This window comes from Notothenia rossii, assembly GCF_949606895.1.
Source record: "Notothenia rossii genome assembly, chromosome: 8".
NCBI classification, from domain to species: Eukaryota; Metazoa; Chordata; class Actinopteri; order Perciformes; family Nototheniidae; genus Notothenia; species Notothenia rossii.
The window spans coordinates 55,776,544-55,794,191 of NC_136906.1; the positions used below are offsets into that span (position 1 = coordinate 55,776,544).

Sequence of the window (17,648 nt, forward strand, 5' to 3'; positions counted from 1 at the left end):
CCCTTGCTGTCAGTTCTTATAATCTAGTGCTTGGTGTTTCGATCTAAAAGTGATTTCTCAGCATGGAAAGAATTTCCATATCTTGTCAAAAATATGAGAAAGTAAAATCAGCGGTGCACAGAGAGCTCCTCTGTGAATCAATGATAGATGTTGTTGACTGAGGTGAGCACATACCGAGCGTTGCGGTGAGGAGTGAGCATCACCCCGCTGCTCTCTGTGATGTCCATGACACAGTGCTCTGCCTGGATGGCCATCCCACACAGCTGGATGTCCTGAGAGTTAGCTGAGCCCACCCGCGTGTGCTCCTGGATCACGGGAGGAAGAAACATACATATCTTGTAAATACGCAGCTTCTATTTGGGGTTTTTAAATGAAGGTTTGAACGTTTTCAGTCTTATGCTCATTTACTGGCGTTAGAAAGAATAATGCTGCGCTGAATTTTAGTGTTGATTAAAAACGATTTGGTACAGCCCTAGTTTACATCTGGTGTGCCCCTCTGTAGTTCAGCCTACAGTGTGTACAGTAAAGAGCACTGGACTGTGTATCAGGTACCTTCAGATAGTACACCAGCAGCTCGTTGAGGGCGGGGTCAGCGTTGAGGTTGACCAGGAAACACTTGTCATCCACCACTCTGATTCCAGACGACTGCAGGGAGATGCCCAGATTCTCCAGCTGCCTCTGACGCTCCTACAGGAAACATACATACAACATTTGAATACAACAGCCGATAAGTTGACTATTCTGTTCTTTAGCTGCGAGAGAAATGTTAGAGTGAAAACAAAAGGAGCTACAGTAACGGCCCCTAAACACGGCGGCGTGCGTTGTCGCTTGCTGGCGAGGGGGGCTGAAACTCGACCAACAACCAATCACATGAATCTCCCGCCCCAGACACACAAGCACGCGGTTTGATTGGCTAGAGCTTGTACTGGCATATGATTCGATTGGCTGACCCTGTACTTTTGACGCCTCTATCGAGGCGTCAAAAGTAGAACATTGCTCTACTTTTGCAGCGAGCACCGCGAGAGAAGCTACGCTTTGCTCCCACAATGCAGTTCGGCGAATCGTGACGTCACCCCATTCAAAGTGAATGGGCAGAAGCGTTGAAGCGGCAACGCACGCCGCCATGTGTAGGGGCCGTAAGAATAGAGTCTTTTCTCTGTGTGTGCAGAGATGACTCAGAAGTTAGCATCCCAAGGGCACCCTCGATGTAAAGCATTTTCTATTGGATTTCAGAATATAACCGAGAATAAGATGTGGATAATCTCTATATATTAACACCACTTTTAGGATTGTTGAAGCGTAAATGCTATCGGCATTAATCAAAAGCTAACATTAGGGTATAAACAAACTACATGACGGTTGAATGGCTGCAAATCTGATCAAGATAAAGGCGGCTAATGTTCAGCCCGATGATGTTTAATAGTCGCATTTGTAAGTGACCGCTGTATTTATGACACATAGAAGCGTCAGACATTCACAAGTAGGGTCATTACTGATACTGTATATCATGCTTTAGAACAAAACGTGACATCTTCATAAGCATGTGCTAAACACAGATCTTATTTCAGACCTTGATCAAAAAACAACTTTGAGTTATGGGAACCAGAAACATGCTACATTTGTAAAATGCAAACTCATTTCCGGGTTTTAACACTCATTCCTGCACCACTCTGTGCTGTGAAAATAATATCCTTACTGAAAAAACTCAGTACAAAACATAAGTGAATGAAGTCACACAAGGCAGAAAACTAATACATTATTTCAAATGGCAGTTGATAACAAGTGGCAGAATAAGACTACTAAACGTCATCACGCTAAACATTAGCCATAGCTCAGCGCTGGAGACAAAGAAGTCATTCAATTGTGATGTATGTAGATCGCTTATATATAAGGGGCGTTCAAATGTGGAGATTTTGAATAAAACCTGTAACTATTTTAGAAGTTTTTTAGCAACAGATGTTTTTATCTGCCATAATCATAACGCTAATGGAAAAATCCAGATGATTTTCTCAAGGGACCCCTTGAGATGCTAACTTCTTGGTCCTACAGAATACATCATCACTGCACCAATCTTTTCTTAATTAAAGAGGAAGTGACAGGGCCCTAGAGTGCTAGGAGGCTTGTATGCATGTAACGTAGGGTGTGTGTGTGAGAGAGAGAGAGAGAGAGAGAGAGAGAGAGAGAGAGAGAGAGAGAGAGAGAGAAAGAGAGAAAGAGAGAAAGAGAGTGTGTGTGTGTGTGTGTGTGTGTGTGTGTGTGTGTGTGTGTGTGTGTGTGTGTGTGTGTGTGTGTGTGTGTGTGTGTGTGTGTGTGTGTGTGTGTGTGTGTGTGTGTGTGTGTGTGTGTGTGTGTGTGTGTGTGTGTGTGTGTGTGTGTGTGTGTGTGTGTGTGTGTGTGTGTGTGTGTGTGTGTGTGTGTGTGTGTGTGTGTGTTACCTGTGCAATAGCCTCAGTCTTCCTGAGCTTGTCCTCCCAGGTGTAGGTCATTTCTTGGATCAGTTTCTCCGACTCCTCCAGCCTGTCCTTCAGATCGGGGGCCTTCATGGACTGTGAGAGTGACAGAAGCTGCATTACAAAAGGCACATTACTGTGTTTGTATTTCAATATTCACAAACTGCTGTAACCCTAACCTCAGCCTCTGTGAGCTGCTCCCTCAGCTTCTCCACTTCCTCCCGCAGCTCTCTGATGATCCTGGCGTTGGGGTCTTCGTTGACGACGGCGTGGTTGACGATGCTCTTGGCGCGGTCGGCGTAGCGCAGGGTGGACAGCGTCTCGTCATAGTTGTCCGCAGCGGGGCTGATGGTGGCGACCATGGCGGTGCGGCTGTTCCCTCCCAGGCTGTCCTGTAGGAAAAATAAATCCAAGAAAGAGACAGATGACTCTTCAGTTTATCTCTGTCTGAACAAATATCCCTCTGGTAAATAGTGATAGCAAATTATCTTTTGTCAAATTATGTCAGAAATGAGATGAGGAGTTTCGTTTTCAAACAAAATTTGACAATTAGAATCAAATTTTTGTGATTTCTGTCACTTAAAACTCTCAGACTGCACTGTGCAAAACAAAGAAAATCCACTTTAGGATAAAGAAAAAATTACTTAATGTATGATTTAAACGCAGGCAGTTTTTAGGGGAATCTGGGTTTATGCGAGTTTTATATAGCTACACTTAACCCAATGATAATTCTACAAGGAGCCAAATTAAAGAGTAATTTAGAAACATTTTCAAATAAAGACTGGCAAAAGGGGGCTTTTGCTAACTGAGTACAGCTAATAGAAATAACCAGTAGGGCTAAACCTGAAGCTCAATAGGCAAAATACGTCACTATACCTAAGAAGTAAACAATGGAAAAAGAAAATCTCCAACGAGGCGTTCTGGGGTAGCATAGACTGGTCTTTTCTGTGTTAGAGTTTTACTCGCTACAGGGTGTACTTTGAGGGTTTGTGACTCTGCAGACCGTTTACATGCAGAAAAAGCTACATAACACACAAGGGGGCGGGTAATAACCAGAAAAGCATGACACGGGACCTTTAAAGCTAAAGTAGAAATGCAATGGTCTCTAATGTAAGGGACTTAAGAAGTGCAGAACAAAATGTAATCTTGTTCAGACACATTCAAATAACCATCTGAGCCCAGAAGCTTGATAGGCATAATGAGCAAGAGCAATCCAGAAAATGAATTATTTAGAGACTCCAAAGCACTATTTCTTTGGATTTAGAAAATGGTTTTTGTTCTTATTGATCCACATATTTATAAACTATTCAGTAAACAGTATTTATTTGACTGTAACGTATTTAATTATAAATTCAGTTTTATCTTATTCTATCTTATATGTTTATTTGCACTTTTTTTGTATTTTTCTTTATCTTGAATTCTGTAGTGAATTCAAAAGGTAACCAAGTGCAATATAACTGAAGCTAAAGACACAGGACTCCAGCTGTTTGTCTGTAGAGGAATCTTTAAAGGTGTGCTCATGTGTCTCTGTACCTTGAGCAGCCAGGTGAGCACAGAGTCTCTGTAGGGGACAAACTTGCTCCTGTTCTTCCCCGCTCCCTGGTCAGCCAAGGCAGAGATAACTAGACCCAGAGTACTGAGGGATCTGCAGGGAGGGGGTGGGGGGCACAGAGGGGGGGGGGGGAAGAACAAAAATAACAAAGTACATCTTGGCCTGAAAGAATTTCCCCCAAGGACACTTTTGTTTACTGCAGGGAATGTGGGTGGAACCGCCCACCCTGTGATTGGTAGACGCCCATTTACCACACTTACACAGCCAGCACAAACTCAAAAGTGAGAGTAGACCTACGGTGTAGACTGAAAACACACAATCCCAGCCAACTTCTTTCTAGTTATAATACACTTAAGTAAAACACATCCTATTGAAATGTGTCTTTTATTGTATTTACTTGCATTGCATTTGATATTGAGGTAATCCACAGGTAAAAGGAAGTTCTATTTCGTATATGGCTTCGCCCTCTAAGGCTATCGCTATTGGGTAATCCCCCTGCGCACCCGCGCAGCACTGAAACACTTGTAGTCCACGCCCACCCGCAAGGTGGGCCCCGCCCTCGGGCCTCCTTCCGGTATGAATAGGAAGAAGGCCCGACAATCTGCTCCCTCTTTTTTTCAGCAAACCTCAGCAGTTACTGAAGCACAGAACCATTAAACATCATGAGCAACAACTGCGTCCGAAATTGTCCCTCATGTGGCTCAGGATATATCATGAGCTATGACCAGCACGCAATGTGCGAATCCTGCCTGGGGCCAGAGCACGCGGACGTGGCTCTCAGCTAGCAGGTCGCTTGCTCAGATTGTGCCCGTCTCCCATCAGCCGACAGGAAGCGAAGAGCGGACGCTCTAGCTGCTGCGGCCGACGAGGACGATTGGCCCGTCCGGCACGTGGACGGCAGCATGTCCCTGGAGCCGAGTGCCGGGGCAGGAGTCGGGCGACTCCTACCCCGTCTCCCTCCATGGTTCACCGTGCGGTTCTCTCCTCCCTCCTCTCACCCGGACGGGGGAGACAGAGTCGGAGCAGGGGGCTGGTTTGGCGGCCGAGCATGCGGTCCCCTTCTCCGTCGCCACAGGACGGCGCCCTACGTTGAGCTCCCCCAGAGAGTATGTCTCCCGCCAGGCCGACCGGGTGCGCCAGTGTGCCTTTCTGGCGGCGGCGAATATCGTCGCGCTGCTCTCCACCTCGGTGGTGACACTGGTAGAGCGGTCCACCACCGAGGCAGAGGAAATCAGCAAGGCGGCCAGCACGGCGCTCACTCTGTGCGTGTCCGTTGCTGTCTCCCAGGCGAGGATTTCCGCGTGAGTGACACAGATCCAGCGCCACCTGCAGCAGGCGTCTGTTACAGAGACGGCCAGAAAAGTGCTACTGGACGCTCCAATCAGCCCGTACAAGCTGTTAGGACCCCAGTTCCACGCCATGGTGGAGTCCATGAAGACGGCTGCGGAACAGGCGGACGGCATTCGCCAGCATGTCAGCTGGCTCCAGCCTGCTGAGCACCCACGGCGGCACCAACGCCCGCAGCAGCCGCGCCGGCCACAGGAGGCCGCAAGCGGAGTGACGCCCACAGCAACCGCCTCGGCGTCAGACTCGCCCTTCGGCGGCTGCAGGGGCTCCGTCCCACGTCTCCGCTCCCCCGCCACCCCAGAGACAGGGTCTCCCGGCGGCGAGTCAAAGGGGAGTGAGGCTCCCCGCTCCTGGTCTGCTCCTCGAGAGCCTCCGAGGAAGCAGAGCCGGTAATTAAGCCGGCTGCCAATAATCTGTTGATTAAGTAGACAGCAGGGCTCGCTGCAGAAGCCTGCCGGGTTTAACCTCGGTTAATAACCTGCAGAGCTTGCGGCATTCCTCTGTCCGAGATACGCCTCCTACACACGGTCATAATAAACCCCTGAGCGCCGTTATAACGCCTCATGTGGACAGCACTGCACACACCTCCATTCATCCCCTGAGCGTGTACGCGCCTCATGATGAGAGTCGGAGTGAGACGCAGTGTGTGGAGGCCCCCGCGCAGCCCTTTCGGTCCAAGCACACCTTGGGTTGCCTCACGGGCAGCGGCGGCAGGGGCTCTGGCGTGGCGTGGCTCGTCACCATGACGACCAAACACATCTCGAGCACGTGCGCCCGCTCTCAGAGGTTTTCACAGAGTGGCAGCGCGTCTGTCTGATGGACAGATGGATGAGCAGGTTGATCAGCAGAGGATAAGTCCTGCAGTTCGCCTCTCCCCCACCCCCACAGTTCAATGGGATACAGGAAACACTCCTGTCCTCCCAGAAGCTATGTCTTGCGCTCCAATCCGAGCTGCTGGAACTCCTGTTGAAAGAGGATATTTCCAGGGTTCCTCAAAGGGAGGAAAATCAGGGGTTTTCACTCCCGTTATTTTTCTAATCCCGAAAAAGGCTGGGGGAATGAGACATCCTCGATCTGTCAGTATTCCACATGCTGACGATCAAACAGGTGCTGGAATGTTTTCACCAGGACGACTGGTTCACTTCCACCTGAAGGATGCATACTTCCACGTACCCATCATCCCGAAACACAGGAAATTCCTGCGTTTTCTCATTTTAGTGAATATCAGAACGGACAATAGTCTGCCGTTCGGATATTTCCTGGCTCCTCGCATTTGTGTAGAGAAGGCTGGAGCCACTACACAGAGGAGGGATGAGAGTGTGGTTTTCTCTGGACGACCTGCTATTTGCTGGCTCGCTCCAGAGAGGAAGTCGCTTTACAGACGGTACATCTCGTATCGCATCTGTCAAAGCCTGGGTTTCATAATAAATTGGAAGAAGAGCTGTCCTCTTCCCTCTCAGACAATCGTTATCTGGGAGTGGAATTAAACTCAGCCAGCATGAGAGCGCGGCACTCGCGGCAGCGAGCGGAGGAACTGACAGCTCTCCTCCGGCGTGTCACAACCCACACAGCCCTCTCCGTGACGCAGCTGCTCTGCGTTGGCGTCAGCTGGTCACGTGATGATACCCCTGGGTCTCTTCCAACAGGGGGACTCCAGAGGTGGTTCATTCGCTGCAGAAGCCTGCTGTTTTTAACCTATTGGTTTATAAACTGCAGAGCTTGCGGTATTCCTCTGTCCCAGTTATGCCTCCTACACACGGTCATAATGACCACGAGCACCGTTATAACGCCTCGTGTGGACAACATGCACACACCTCTCATCCCCTGGGCGTGTACGCGCCTCATGATGAGAGACGGAGTGAAATGCAGCGTGTGGAAACTCCCTCGCAGCGCCGGTGATGGCGTGGCTCGTCACCATGACGACCATTACGGCACATCACAGAGAAGCCTCTCCCCCCCAGCAGTTCCATGGGATACAAGAAACACTCCTGTCATCCCAGGAACAGTGTCTTGCGCGGTTTTTACTCCGCTATTTTTCTAAATCTCTGAAAAAAACGGGGGAGTCGCCCCGTTGCTTTACAATCAATGTGTTGATTCGCACAGACAACAGGCCACGGCTATGGAAGCAGCCTACCTCAATCGCCAGGGAGGAGTACGATCAGCTTCTGAACGCAGCCAGGCGGCTGCTGTTCTGGGCGCGCACACACGTTGCTCTCATCAGAGCAATGTATATTCCCGGCGAATTGAACAGAGGGGCTCGCAGAGCGCAGCAGCCGTGTTATGCGAGGAGTACGGAGACTCAGACCTGTGTCACGCGCACTGGCGCCAAAGTGGGATTTGGCTTTGGTGTTACGCGCACTAAAGCAAAGCCCCATTTGAACCTTTAGACCAGGTTCCCCTTAAACTGTTGTCAGCCAAAGTAGTATTACTTTTGGCTCTATCAGGGAAAAGGGTGAGTGATTTGTCTGCTCTCTCTGTGGCTCCGTCATGCCTCCGGATCCAAGGAGATGGCAGTTCAGCTGTTTCACGCCCTAACCCGGCTTTTATGCCAAAGGTCATCACAAGCTCTTTAGAGTCATGAGTGATCACCTTGGATGGCTTCTTTCCCCCTCCTCACAGGTCGGAGGAAGAAGCTGCGTCTCATCTCCTCTGTCCTGTGCGCGCGCTGTCCTGCTAGTGGCGCGCACGGCTGCCTTGCGCCATTCTCAGCGCCTGTTTGTGCATTATAGAGAGCGCTCGATCGGGCAGCCTCTGTCTGCACAACGGCTGTCACACTGGCTGTGTGAAGATGTGTCACAGGCTTATGTCTCCTCTGGGGTGGATCTCCCGGAGAACATCAATGCGCACTCCACCAGAGGAATGTCCTCCTCCACGGCTTTGCACGGAGGAATGTCAGTGGAAGACATTTGCACTGCTGCATCTTGGTCTTCCCCCTGTTCATTTATTCAATTGTATTTAAGGGATGTCTACCATTCCTCTCTGACACACCCTGTACGGAGTGTCTTGTCAGAATGAGTGACGTCAGGGATCCAGCTGGGCGCTCTCCTGTCTGACACGCAGAGAGCTGCTGTTCCCCCTCTATGATTGCTGGGCAAGGTGGGACCTTCGTCTCCACTTTCTCACAGCGGCTGGGTATGTATTGTTCCCAGCCTTCATCCCGTCAGGGAAGATAGGCATGTTTTGCTATGTTCCAGGGACGGTGATGAGCCATTACGCATGGCACAACAGGCATGGGGTGTTATTGAGCAGGTGTGTCTGTGCTTCTAGTGCCGGGCGGACCCAGTGGGGCGCAGACTACATCATGCTTCGCCCTTAACCCAATAGCGATAGCATTAGAGGGCGAAGCCATATACGAAATAGAACTGAGGTTACCTACTGTAACCCCAGCTTCTATGATTAAATGGCGCAGCCCTCTAAGCGCTGGGCCCCACTGGCTCTACGAATAGCGGAAGAAAAGTTATTTTGTATGGGAGCAGATTGTCGGGCCTCCTTCCTATTTATACCGGAAGGAGGCCCGAGGGCGGGGCCCACCTTGCGGGTGGGCGTGGACTACAAGTGTTTCAGTGCTGCGCGGGTGCGCAGGGGGATTACCCAATAGCGATAGCCTTAGAGGGCTGCGCCATTTACTCATAGAAGCTGGGGTTACAGTAGGTAACCTCAGTTATCAGGTTACATCACATTTTCAATATCATTCAGATTTAACTCGAAATGAAAGTTGAAATCCTTATTGGTGCTCAGTGGGAGTTTTTTTTAAATAACATTATAATTCCATCTCCCTCCATCTCTCCCTCGTCCCCAGGCAACTACAGCGTGTCACTTCATTTAGTTCTTAGAAGAAGAACTTGGTTGAGGTCTTTAATGTTGTTAATCAGTTTTTGTTGACTCACTTATTGATGTTGCTGCCTTCTTTCAGACGTTCCCCCGCTGCTCCGGTCTTCGCCGCCCGCTCGCTGCCGGCCAGATCCACCAGACTCAGCTTGCTCACCTTCTCTCCACTCGTCTGCAGGGGACACAAAACAACACTTCGATTTATAGATTATGTTGAACTTTACTCATCAAATATAATCTTCTTTCTCTTAGTATCTTCAGTCATTGTGGAGAGACATTTGACTGTAAATCTGGAGATGTATGGATAACCAAAAGAGATTGAATCATGAGCTGAGCATTCATTTGGAATGCATGTCAAAGTGCCAACTGCTAAAACAGTCCTTAATATTGCAGTCAAGGTCAATTCTAAAAGAAGAAGAAACTAAAAATAAGGAATTGTAAATGATGATTCTCTCTCATTTAAGCCTCACGATTTTTCATAGAAACCAAAAAGAGACCTGTTGCCTTAAATAAGTCCTCCTATTTTGATTCTGTTATTTGAAAAATGATGTTTTTTGTCTTCATTTGTAAGGTTTTAGTTTTTTTGCCAGCAAAACATTTTTTATATTTATTTTTTTAATGACACTCTATCCTAATTAAAAATAAAGGTTACATTTATTTATAATTTCCAGTTGAACAAAGAAAGAATGAAAATAAATAAATAATACTACATTTTGATTCAACAGAACATGTACCAACATCAATAATAATTGTTTAAAACCTTTAATCACCAAGAGAACATTGATTTTTTAGGTTTATATACTGTATGTGAGAATTGCTACATTTTCTCACTATTTATAAGTCAATTAAATGTTTTGAATCTGGTTTTGACCTTGGACAAGAAACATGAGGGACGTTTAGACTTTGTTTGCCATTTAAAATCTGTATAAATAAGTATCATTTAAAACAGGTATATTGATTATATAGGGTTTCAAAGTACTTAATGATTTGGGATTTTTGTCAACAGCTCAGTGTGCATGTGTGAGTGTGTTACCTCAGACTTCAGGTCCGTGAGTGTGTGTGTGAGGATGATGTTGAACACAGCGTGGGATCTGCTGCTCTCTTCGTTCATATTGGTCGCGGCAACAGTGCGAGATTTATTTCCCTCTGACATCAGAGACTCGATGTCCTGTCAGCAAACAAACACACGTCTCGTCTGCGCCGTACTTTATGAAATAACATGTTTCCCTTGGCTATGTCTGGAGAGCAAAGGAAAACCAGAGCAGAAATCAAATGATAAGGTACCGTGTAGCAGGCCACAGCCAGGCGGGACAGGCCGTCCACGTAAGGCCCCATCACTTTGTGCTCTCTCACTCTCAGAGCCTGGCGGTTTCTGCAGAGAAGAGACAGTTCTTATTTATTCAATCTAATGTTACTAAGTAGAGAAGTATTAGCAGAAAAGTGTTCATCAAAGTATACAAATAAACTGTTCTCTTTTTACAGTATCATACAATTATAGAATAGTAGTATTCTGCTCTTATAATAAAAAATTAAATGCAAAAGCACTTTGATCTTAGTTTTGTCATGTCGAGCCAATTATAAATATTATAATATCATGGGCTTTTATATTTTTAAAAAGTGACTACATATGTTATGGTGTGGTCTGCTGGGGCAGCAGCATACCAGCTGCAGACAGGAAGAGACGAAACAGACTGATAAGGAAGGCCAACCCCTTTTGTTCTAATCTACTGTCCAATAATCCGTGATGTACGTTTCATAGATACTTTCATAATATCTCTCTTTAAATGTTCACCTAGCTTTTAAAATGCTGCTACTTATTTTTAGCAATGGGTTAGTACTTATTTGTCTTTAATCTTATTGTATTACTAATGTGTGCTTTTCTCTATATTTAATATGCAAGCTTAGTCTTTCTTATTGTTTGCGTTTTATCTGCTATGCCACTTTTGTAAACGTCCCCCGTTGAAGGACAATAAAGGATTTTTGATTCTGATAAATAATTGTAGTGGAGTAAAAAGCATGATAAATCCATCTAACATGTATTGTAGTAGAAGTATAAAGTATCATCAATTGGTAATACTTAGGTAAATTACAAGTATACTCATTTTCAAAAAATGTTAAATATTTGAAACAATATATAGTACATTTTCAAGTATGTCAAAATAGTACTGAAGGACCGTACTTTCATAAATTTACTTCAGTTACATTTCAACACTGACTGCTGATCATTTTTTTGAGAATTGAAAGGAGGAGACAAATGGGATGGTCCCAGGATTGGATTGGAACCCAGAACATGGTCTACCAGCTCCACCAGGCTCTATAAAAAGTGAACTACACCAAACAGTTCCTCACCCTTTGGGGTCGAGCAGGTCTCGGACCTTCTCGTTGTAGATCTCCATGTAGGACACCTCCACAGTGAACTGCTCCTCCTCCCCCGCCTCCTTCACCGTCCTACTGAACAGGGAGCTGCACAGCCGAGGGATCAGACCGGGCTGCTCCGCTGTGCCCATCATGGTGTACGACTTCCCCGAGCCTGGACGGACAGACGGACAGACGGACAGACGGACACACACACACACACACACACACACACACACACACACACACACACACACACACACACACACACACACACACACACACACACACACACACACACACACACACACACACACACACACACACACACACACACACACACACACACACACACACACACACACACACACACACACACACACACACACACACACACACACAACACACACAAGTGATTTGGAGCAGTGGAAGCAAGTGAGAAAAAAGGGCTCACTAATAAAGCATATGAATACAAACCAACTGCAGATGGTTCTGAAAAAATAAACTGTACGTGTGACTAGGAATAATCACACAACACTTCTTAAACCTTAATGCAAATTCTAAATGGAAGAATGAACAGAGTGATGGTTTAGATTTTGATATATTATCATTGCAAAATGAAACAAATGAAAAGCAAATGTAACGCCTGGTTGACACTTTCTGAAGATGTGATGACGTTCACTTTCAGTCTCCTAGTAAACGGCAGAGTGGTTAAATATGTTGGAGAGAAAAAGGGGTTTTCTGAATGCTAAAGCTGCAGTCAGATAAAAAAAAAAATCCAGGTGATAAAAAAACAAAAGTGAAGGCTTACTGTATAATGATGCCTAGTTGAATAATAAGCAGGAATGAAACACAAGCCAACGTGAACAAAACGTCCTGTAATATGTTAACAATAAAGTGTTGAAACCTTCCTTTTGTAAGTAGGCTCTTAATGTGGAAAAATGTTTGGTAAGTAATGAGTTTGGTTGGGTTTTGTAGATTAACATCAATCAGGAGTACAACGGTTCGGACTCTTTAGGCGCTTTCACACCGCAGTACTTTTCCCACAAAGTTTCATGAGAACTTAGTTCATGAGAACTCTTTAGTTCTCACACACAGTTCATGAGAACTCTTTAGTTCTCATGAACTGGGAGTCCCAGCAGCTTCAACTGAAGCCTTCCGATTAAATCGCCAGAACACCGACACCTCCTCATCTCCACCGCTCCCATGTTTTCTTTTGTGTTGCCATAAGTTAGTCTCTCCGCGTTTGTGCGCTGGGCTAATGCTAATAATGCTAATGCTAGGATAATAAAATGGCGGCTTCACAAAACGTTTTGGGAGTTTTACGGGGCGTGGTTTGTAAACCGCCCAGCCAATCAGACATAGGAACCTTTTTCTCCCACGAAAGTACCTGCTCTCTAGCAGGGACTGAAAAGGGGGTGAAAAGGTTCTCATGAACTCATTTTAGTTCCGGATTTTTTTGGTGTGAACGCGACATTTCGGAACTATACCGGAACTAAACTGGGGAAAAGTACTGCGGTGTGAATGCGCCTTTCATTATGTATTTTTTCTTTCAATGACAAATCTACAAAACTTTCGTTGATCAGAAGAAATTCTTAACGTGTTATTGCAGCTTCACTAAAACTAATATGCCATGGCTAGAATGACAACAACAGTGCTCCCACTACAGGACCTTTGCTAATGTTCATTCAGATGTCTGCAGGTTAAGATGTTACCTGTCTGTCCGTAAGCAAAGATGCAGGCATTGTATCCCATGAAGGCGTTGTCCAGCAGACTCTCCCCAAGGCACTGGAACACCACATCCTGACCTGCACACACATCACAAACACACTTTAACATCTCAAAATACACACTGAAAAATAAACTCAACATAAGATTATTGTAGTAGCAAAGCAGAGTTGAGGAGATGCTAAAGGGGGAATGAATGAAAGGAAACACAAATGCATGAGAAATACAAAAAGAACCCTTTATATACATTGAGATGACTTGCTGTTCTTTCTCTATATGCGACAAGACCGACAGACCAGAATTAAAACAGGCAGTTTGTTCCATTATCTACTATTAATACCCCTCACATTGTTAAGAAACCCCCTGGCAACGCTTTTGTTCAACCCCTTTACAAATGTACCAGACCGCAGAACTAATCTAGAGGTAAACAATGTGTAACTATTAATCCCACCCCCTGAACTCTCCCTTTCTTCGACTCCATAAATAGTCCAGAATATCAGGAAACACTCTGTCAGGAGATACGTTAAGAAATGAGTCACACACGAGCTAAAAACAGAACCAACTCTATTAGAGGTCAGAACACAAAGTCAGGGGGAATACAGACCTGCAAACTTGTCTTTTTGAGATTCATCGATGGACCAGAAGCAGTTGTCATAGGCAAAAACCTGAGGAACACACACAATTTAGAAACAACTCATGCATGGATAGTCGGCAGAAAAAGTATTCAATCATTAAGGGTATAAATGACTACTCACCTTTGACTGATTTCTGAGGACCCCAGGGAGAAGTAATTACAATATGAGTTAGTAATTGATGTTGAAATACACATGAACATGTCAACTAACCTATAACTAAAACTATTTGACATTTTTCAGTGAGCCTTTTACATGCCAGTGGATTTACACATCATAAGAAACACGTGAGGCAACTTCGCCAAGGCAAGGACATGTGACACTATTTATTAAATAGCAACACTATCAGTGCTAGCAACATTACATGATTTCAAATGTTTGTCCTGGTAAGAACTGCTTTTCAAGATTCAAAGAAAAGCAAAGGATCATTTTCAAGGCAAGCAAAGCAAAGCAAGAGCCCGGAGGCCAGCAAAACTCTCTTTACTTTCACACAGTTACACACAATCACACCTGGAAGCTGTCCAGGCAGTAGCTGTTAAAGGTAGAGTACACGCAGTGTTGCAGAATTACCGTAATAATGGAAATGTTAATTCATTGGACTCGTAAATGTAAACGTTATCTGCTAAAGCTGTATTTACCATGTCATACAAAGATAGAAACTAATATTTTACCATATCATAGGGGAACATAATACACTTGCCCAATAAATTAGCAAGTTCACGCATGGGAAAAGTACAATAATTTGTTTGATTTTGAGCCACCTATGTGGCTTTGTGGAAAGTTTGGGATTAAAGGGAACAACTCATTTATAAAAGAATATCTATAGAAATATATGAATCGAAACTCATTTGGCATGCTTAATCCTCATACATCTCACATGTTAACAGCTAGCTAGCTAGCAAAAACTAGCAGAAGGTGCTCCCATGTACACATTATTAACTGTGTACTTTACTCTATTAACTGCTTAATTCAATCGGAATTAAACCTAAATACATTAAACCGAGATGTGACATTATTCGTAGCGTTTTTATTTTATTTACACCCCCCACACAAATAAGTAACTATTAAAAAAGGTATGACTTTTATTGAGTTAGCGTTAACTCCCCTCTGGAATGTCCAATCCTACCGTATTTATGCTTCACTTCTTAATTCTTCCCACCAACATGTTCCCAGCCAGTCTGGGCAGTCTTCACTCACAACACTGCTTCTCTAACCTTTAGGCCACTGGTTCCCAACCTTTGGGTCACAAGCAGGTTTAGTCAGATGTTCCCAGTTTACTTCGGGATACGTACAAAAAAAATTCATACAAATTATTTCTAATGTCTACTTGGAAGATAGAGCATACTTTTTCTTGTGATATACTTAATATAGTTCCCTGCCTCTAGATTATTCTCTTATAATTCATTAAATAAAGCATACGGAAGAGGAAAAACTGGTTGAGCTGTTTACCACTCTGCATTGGCAGCATGTCACGAGGGATGTCAGTAGGCATTACTTTTAAACTCAGACATTATGATTTAAAAGTTGACAACATGCTATGATGAAGAAATCAGCTGTAAGCTGCCAGGATGCATTAGTAAATGGAATGAAGGGCTCAAGGGGCCCCGAAGTCAGACGCATGAAGTGACATTTCTTATGGGAAAGGCAGAGGGCTCAGTCAAAAGGAGGGTTATCATGTTTTTTTATGAAATACTAACTACTATATGTCTCTCTGGGTGAGTACTCACTGATTAAAATAAATGATACGTATGTCAATGCTACAGTATGACCTGTTTGCCCTAGCAGATACTTGACATTCACCAACAGATCGGAGGCATTTTAGAAAATGGGGCAAAAACCACTGCAGTGCAGTAACAGCAGAGCTAGCAAATACTTAAAGTCTCACATAACCCCAGGTCAAAGTCATTGGAGTAAGAGGGGGGGGGGTTTCAAAGACACAAAGTCAAAGGTGTTTTAATGTAGTGAAGCTTAAAAATCTGTCAAGCTGACTAATCCTCTTTGGCTCATTGTGAATCAAGTGGAGAATGTGACGCAGCGCTAACAACCCCAGAGCCTCTCAGTGTCCCTGAGACACAGGCGGGGAGACCAAATATCTGCATTCTTACCAGAGCACTCAGAAACACTCACTGCTCTTAGGTTCATCCCCTAGCAGCCAACCATAATATCCTATGCATCAGTCGGCAAACACATTCCAGCCAGCTAACGTCACATTTATTTATCAAACTCATGCTCTATGCTCTACTCCTGATTCATTATGTTTTCCATTGGCAATGTAGCATTCATGAACCCAGCACTAGTCAAATGGTGTCGCTAAATAGATTGTTTTCTTTTTACTTCTGGAGATGAAACCATAGAGATTGATCCTCAAGGTCTGCAATTTCCCTCAGTGTTTCGGAGCGTTTTAGCGTCTTTGAATTCATTGTTTGTGCTTTCCGGCCGGCAACTTTAAGAATTTGGAACACTAATTGTACTTTTTCTATTAGTGTAATCTTCGTGTGAACCAGGCAGCAATTTGTAGCAGAACAAAATCTGTGTAACAACCTAGCAGCTTAATTTGCTTGTGCACACTGCACATTATGGAGCATTTCGTATACAGTCAAACACTGGTTGAGACCAAAACCAGAGCTAAAAGAGAATGAATATGGACTAACACTCATCAGGTGGGCTGAAACCTGTCTGCAAATGAATGTTATGTCTGTGGCAACTATTTGGCTTGTAAACTTAAAAGGTAATAACATTTTAGCGTTTACAGCGTGTCTCCACTGCTCCCAAGTGGCCAAAAAATAACAATTGTCGCATAAAGTCTACATTCACTTACTTTCAGCTGATGACATTCATTATTTTTCTGCAAGTGGAACTATAGCGAGTTGCTGCAGTGTCCCTTTAACCTTAATAATACACTTGAATCACCCCAACATGCCTTCAGAGGATGTCAAGCATTCAGTCACATTGGCCGTTAAGCAAGGACATCCAACCACTATATAGTATAAGAAAGCTCCCTCACTGAGATGAGCTGAAAACCAGATCACATGCAGACAAATATTGCATCACAAATTACAATATGTATAGGATTAAGGATTAGAAATGTAATGAATCCAAACAGCCTACAAATTGAAAATGTATTTCTGATTGTTGCCCACAAGAGCAAACTGTGTTTTCAAGCAATCTGCATTTCCACACAGAAATGTACCAGGATGAAACGTGAACTACAGAGATTAGTTGTCCACCAAAAATGTGAAAGATGGTAGAAACGAAGATTGTTGATCTTTAGATCAATCAAACCTAAAGATAGGCACCTGGTCTCTAAGGAAGCCCTCTTTCTCACACACACACACACACACACACACACACACACACACACACACACACACACACACACACACACACACACACACACACACACACACACACACACACACACACACACACACACACACACACACACACACACACACACACACACACACACACACACACACACACACACACACACACACACACACACACACACACACACACACACACACACACACACACACACACACACACACAGGGCTGTAATGAAACAAGGCCTCCCTATGTGCGACTTGGCTGCTCCATGAAAGAGTAACATTAAGTCCCGTCCTCTCCTGGGCTGGCAAGGACATTCTTGAGATAACTGGCAGAGCCTCGCAGCTCCAAGGAGACACCGACGCAGAGGGAGGAGGGCGGTGGGTCAGCACATCTGGGATCAACAACAATCTGACCTACACAACT

At 44.9% G+C, this 17,648-nt stretch overlaps 1 protein-coding gene across 4 annotated transcripts in view; it reads right to left on the reverse strand.

Annotated features, from left to right (window-relative positions):
• The window catches only part of LOC307014109 (kinesin-like protein KIF13B), a 55,211-nt gene that overhangs the window by 31,224 nt on the left and 6,339 nt on the right, over nucleotides 1-17,648 (reverse strand). For all 4 annotated transcript variants that reach the window (XM_079641835.1, XM_079641834.1, XM_079641833.1 and 1 more), the window contains exons 5-16: nucleotides 14,016-14,028; nucleotides 13,865-13,925; nucleotides 13,248-13,340; nucleotides 11,527-11,707; nucleotides 10,462-10,549; nucleotides 10,211-10,345; nucleotides 9,237-9,349; nucleotides 3,984-4,095; nucleotides 2,630-2,842; nucleotides 2,436-2,546; nucleotides 553-687; nucleotides 175-305 (exon numbers count right to left, since the gene is read on the reverse strand). In XM_079641835.1, coding sequence (XP_079497961.1) covers nucleotides 175-305; nucleotides 553-687; nucleotides 2,436-2,546; nucleotides 2,630-2,842; nucleotides 3,984-4,095; nucleotides 9,237-9,349; nucleotides 10,211-10,345; nucleotides 10,462-10,549; nucleotides 11,527-11,707; nucleotides 13,248-13,340; nucleotides 13,865-13,925; nucleotides 14,016-14,028 — 1,386 coding nt within the window. The remainder of the gene's footprint in view (nucleotides 1-174; nucleotides 306-552; nucleotides 688-2,435; nucleotides 2,547-2,629; nucleotides 2,843-3,983; nucleotides 4,096-9,236; nucleotides 9,350-10,210; nucleotides 10,346-10,461; nucleotides 10,550-11,526; nucleotides 11,708-13,247; nucleotides 13,341-13,864; nucleotides 13,926-14,015; nucleotides 14,029-17,648) is intronic.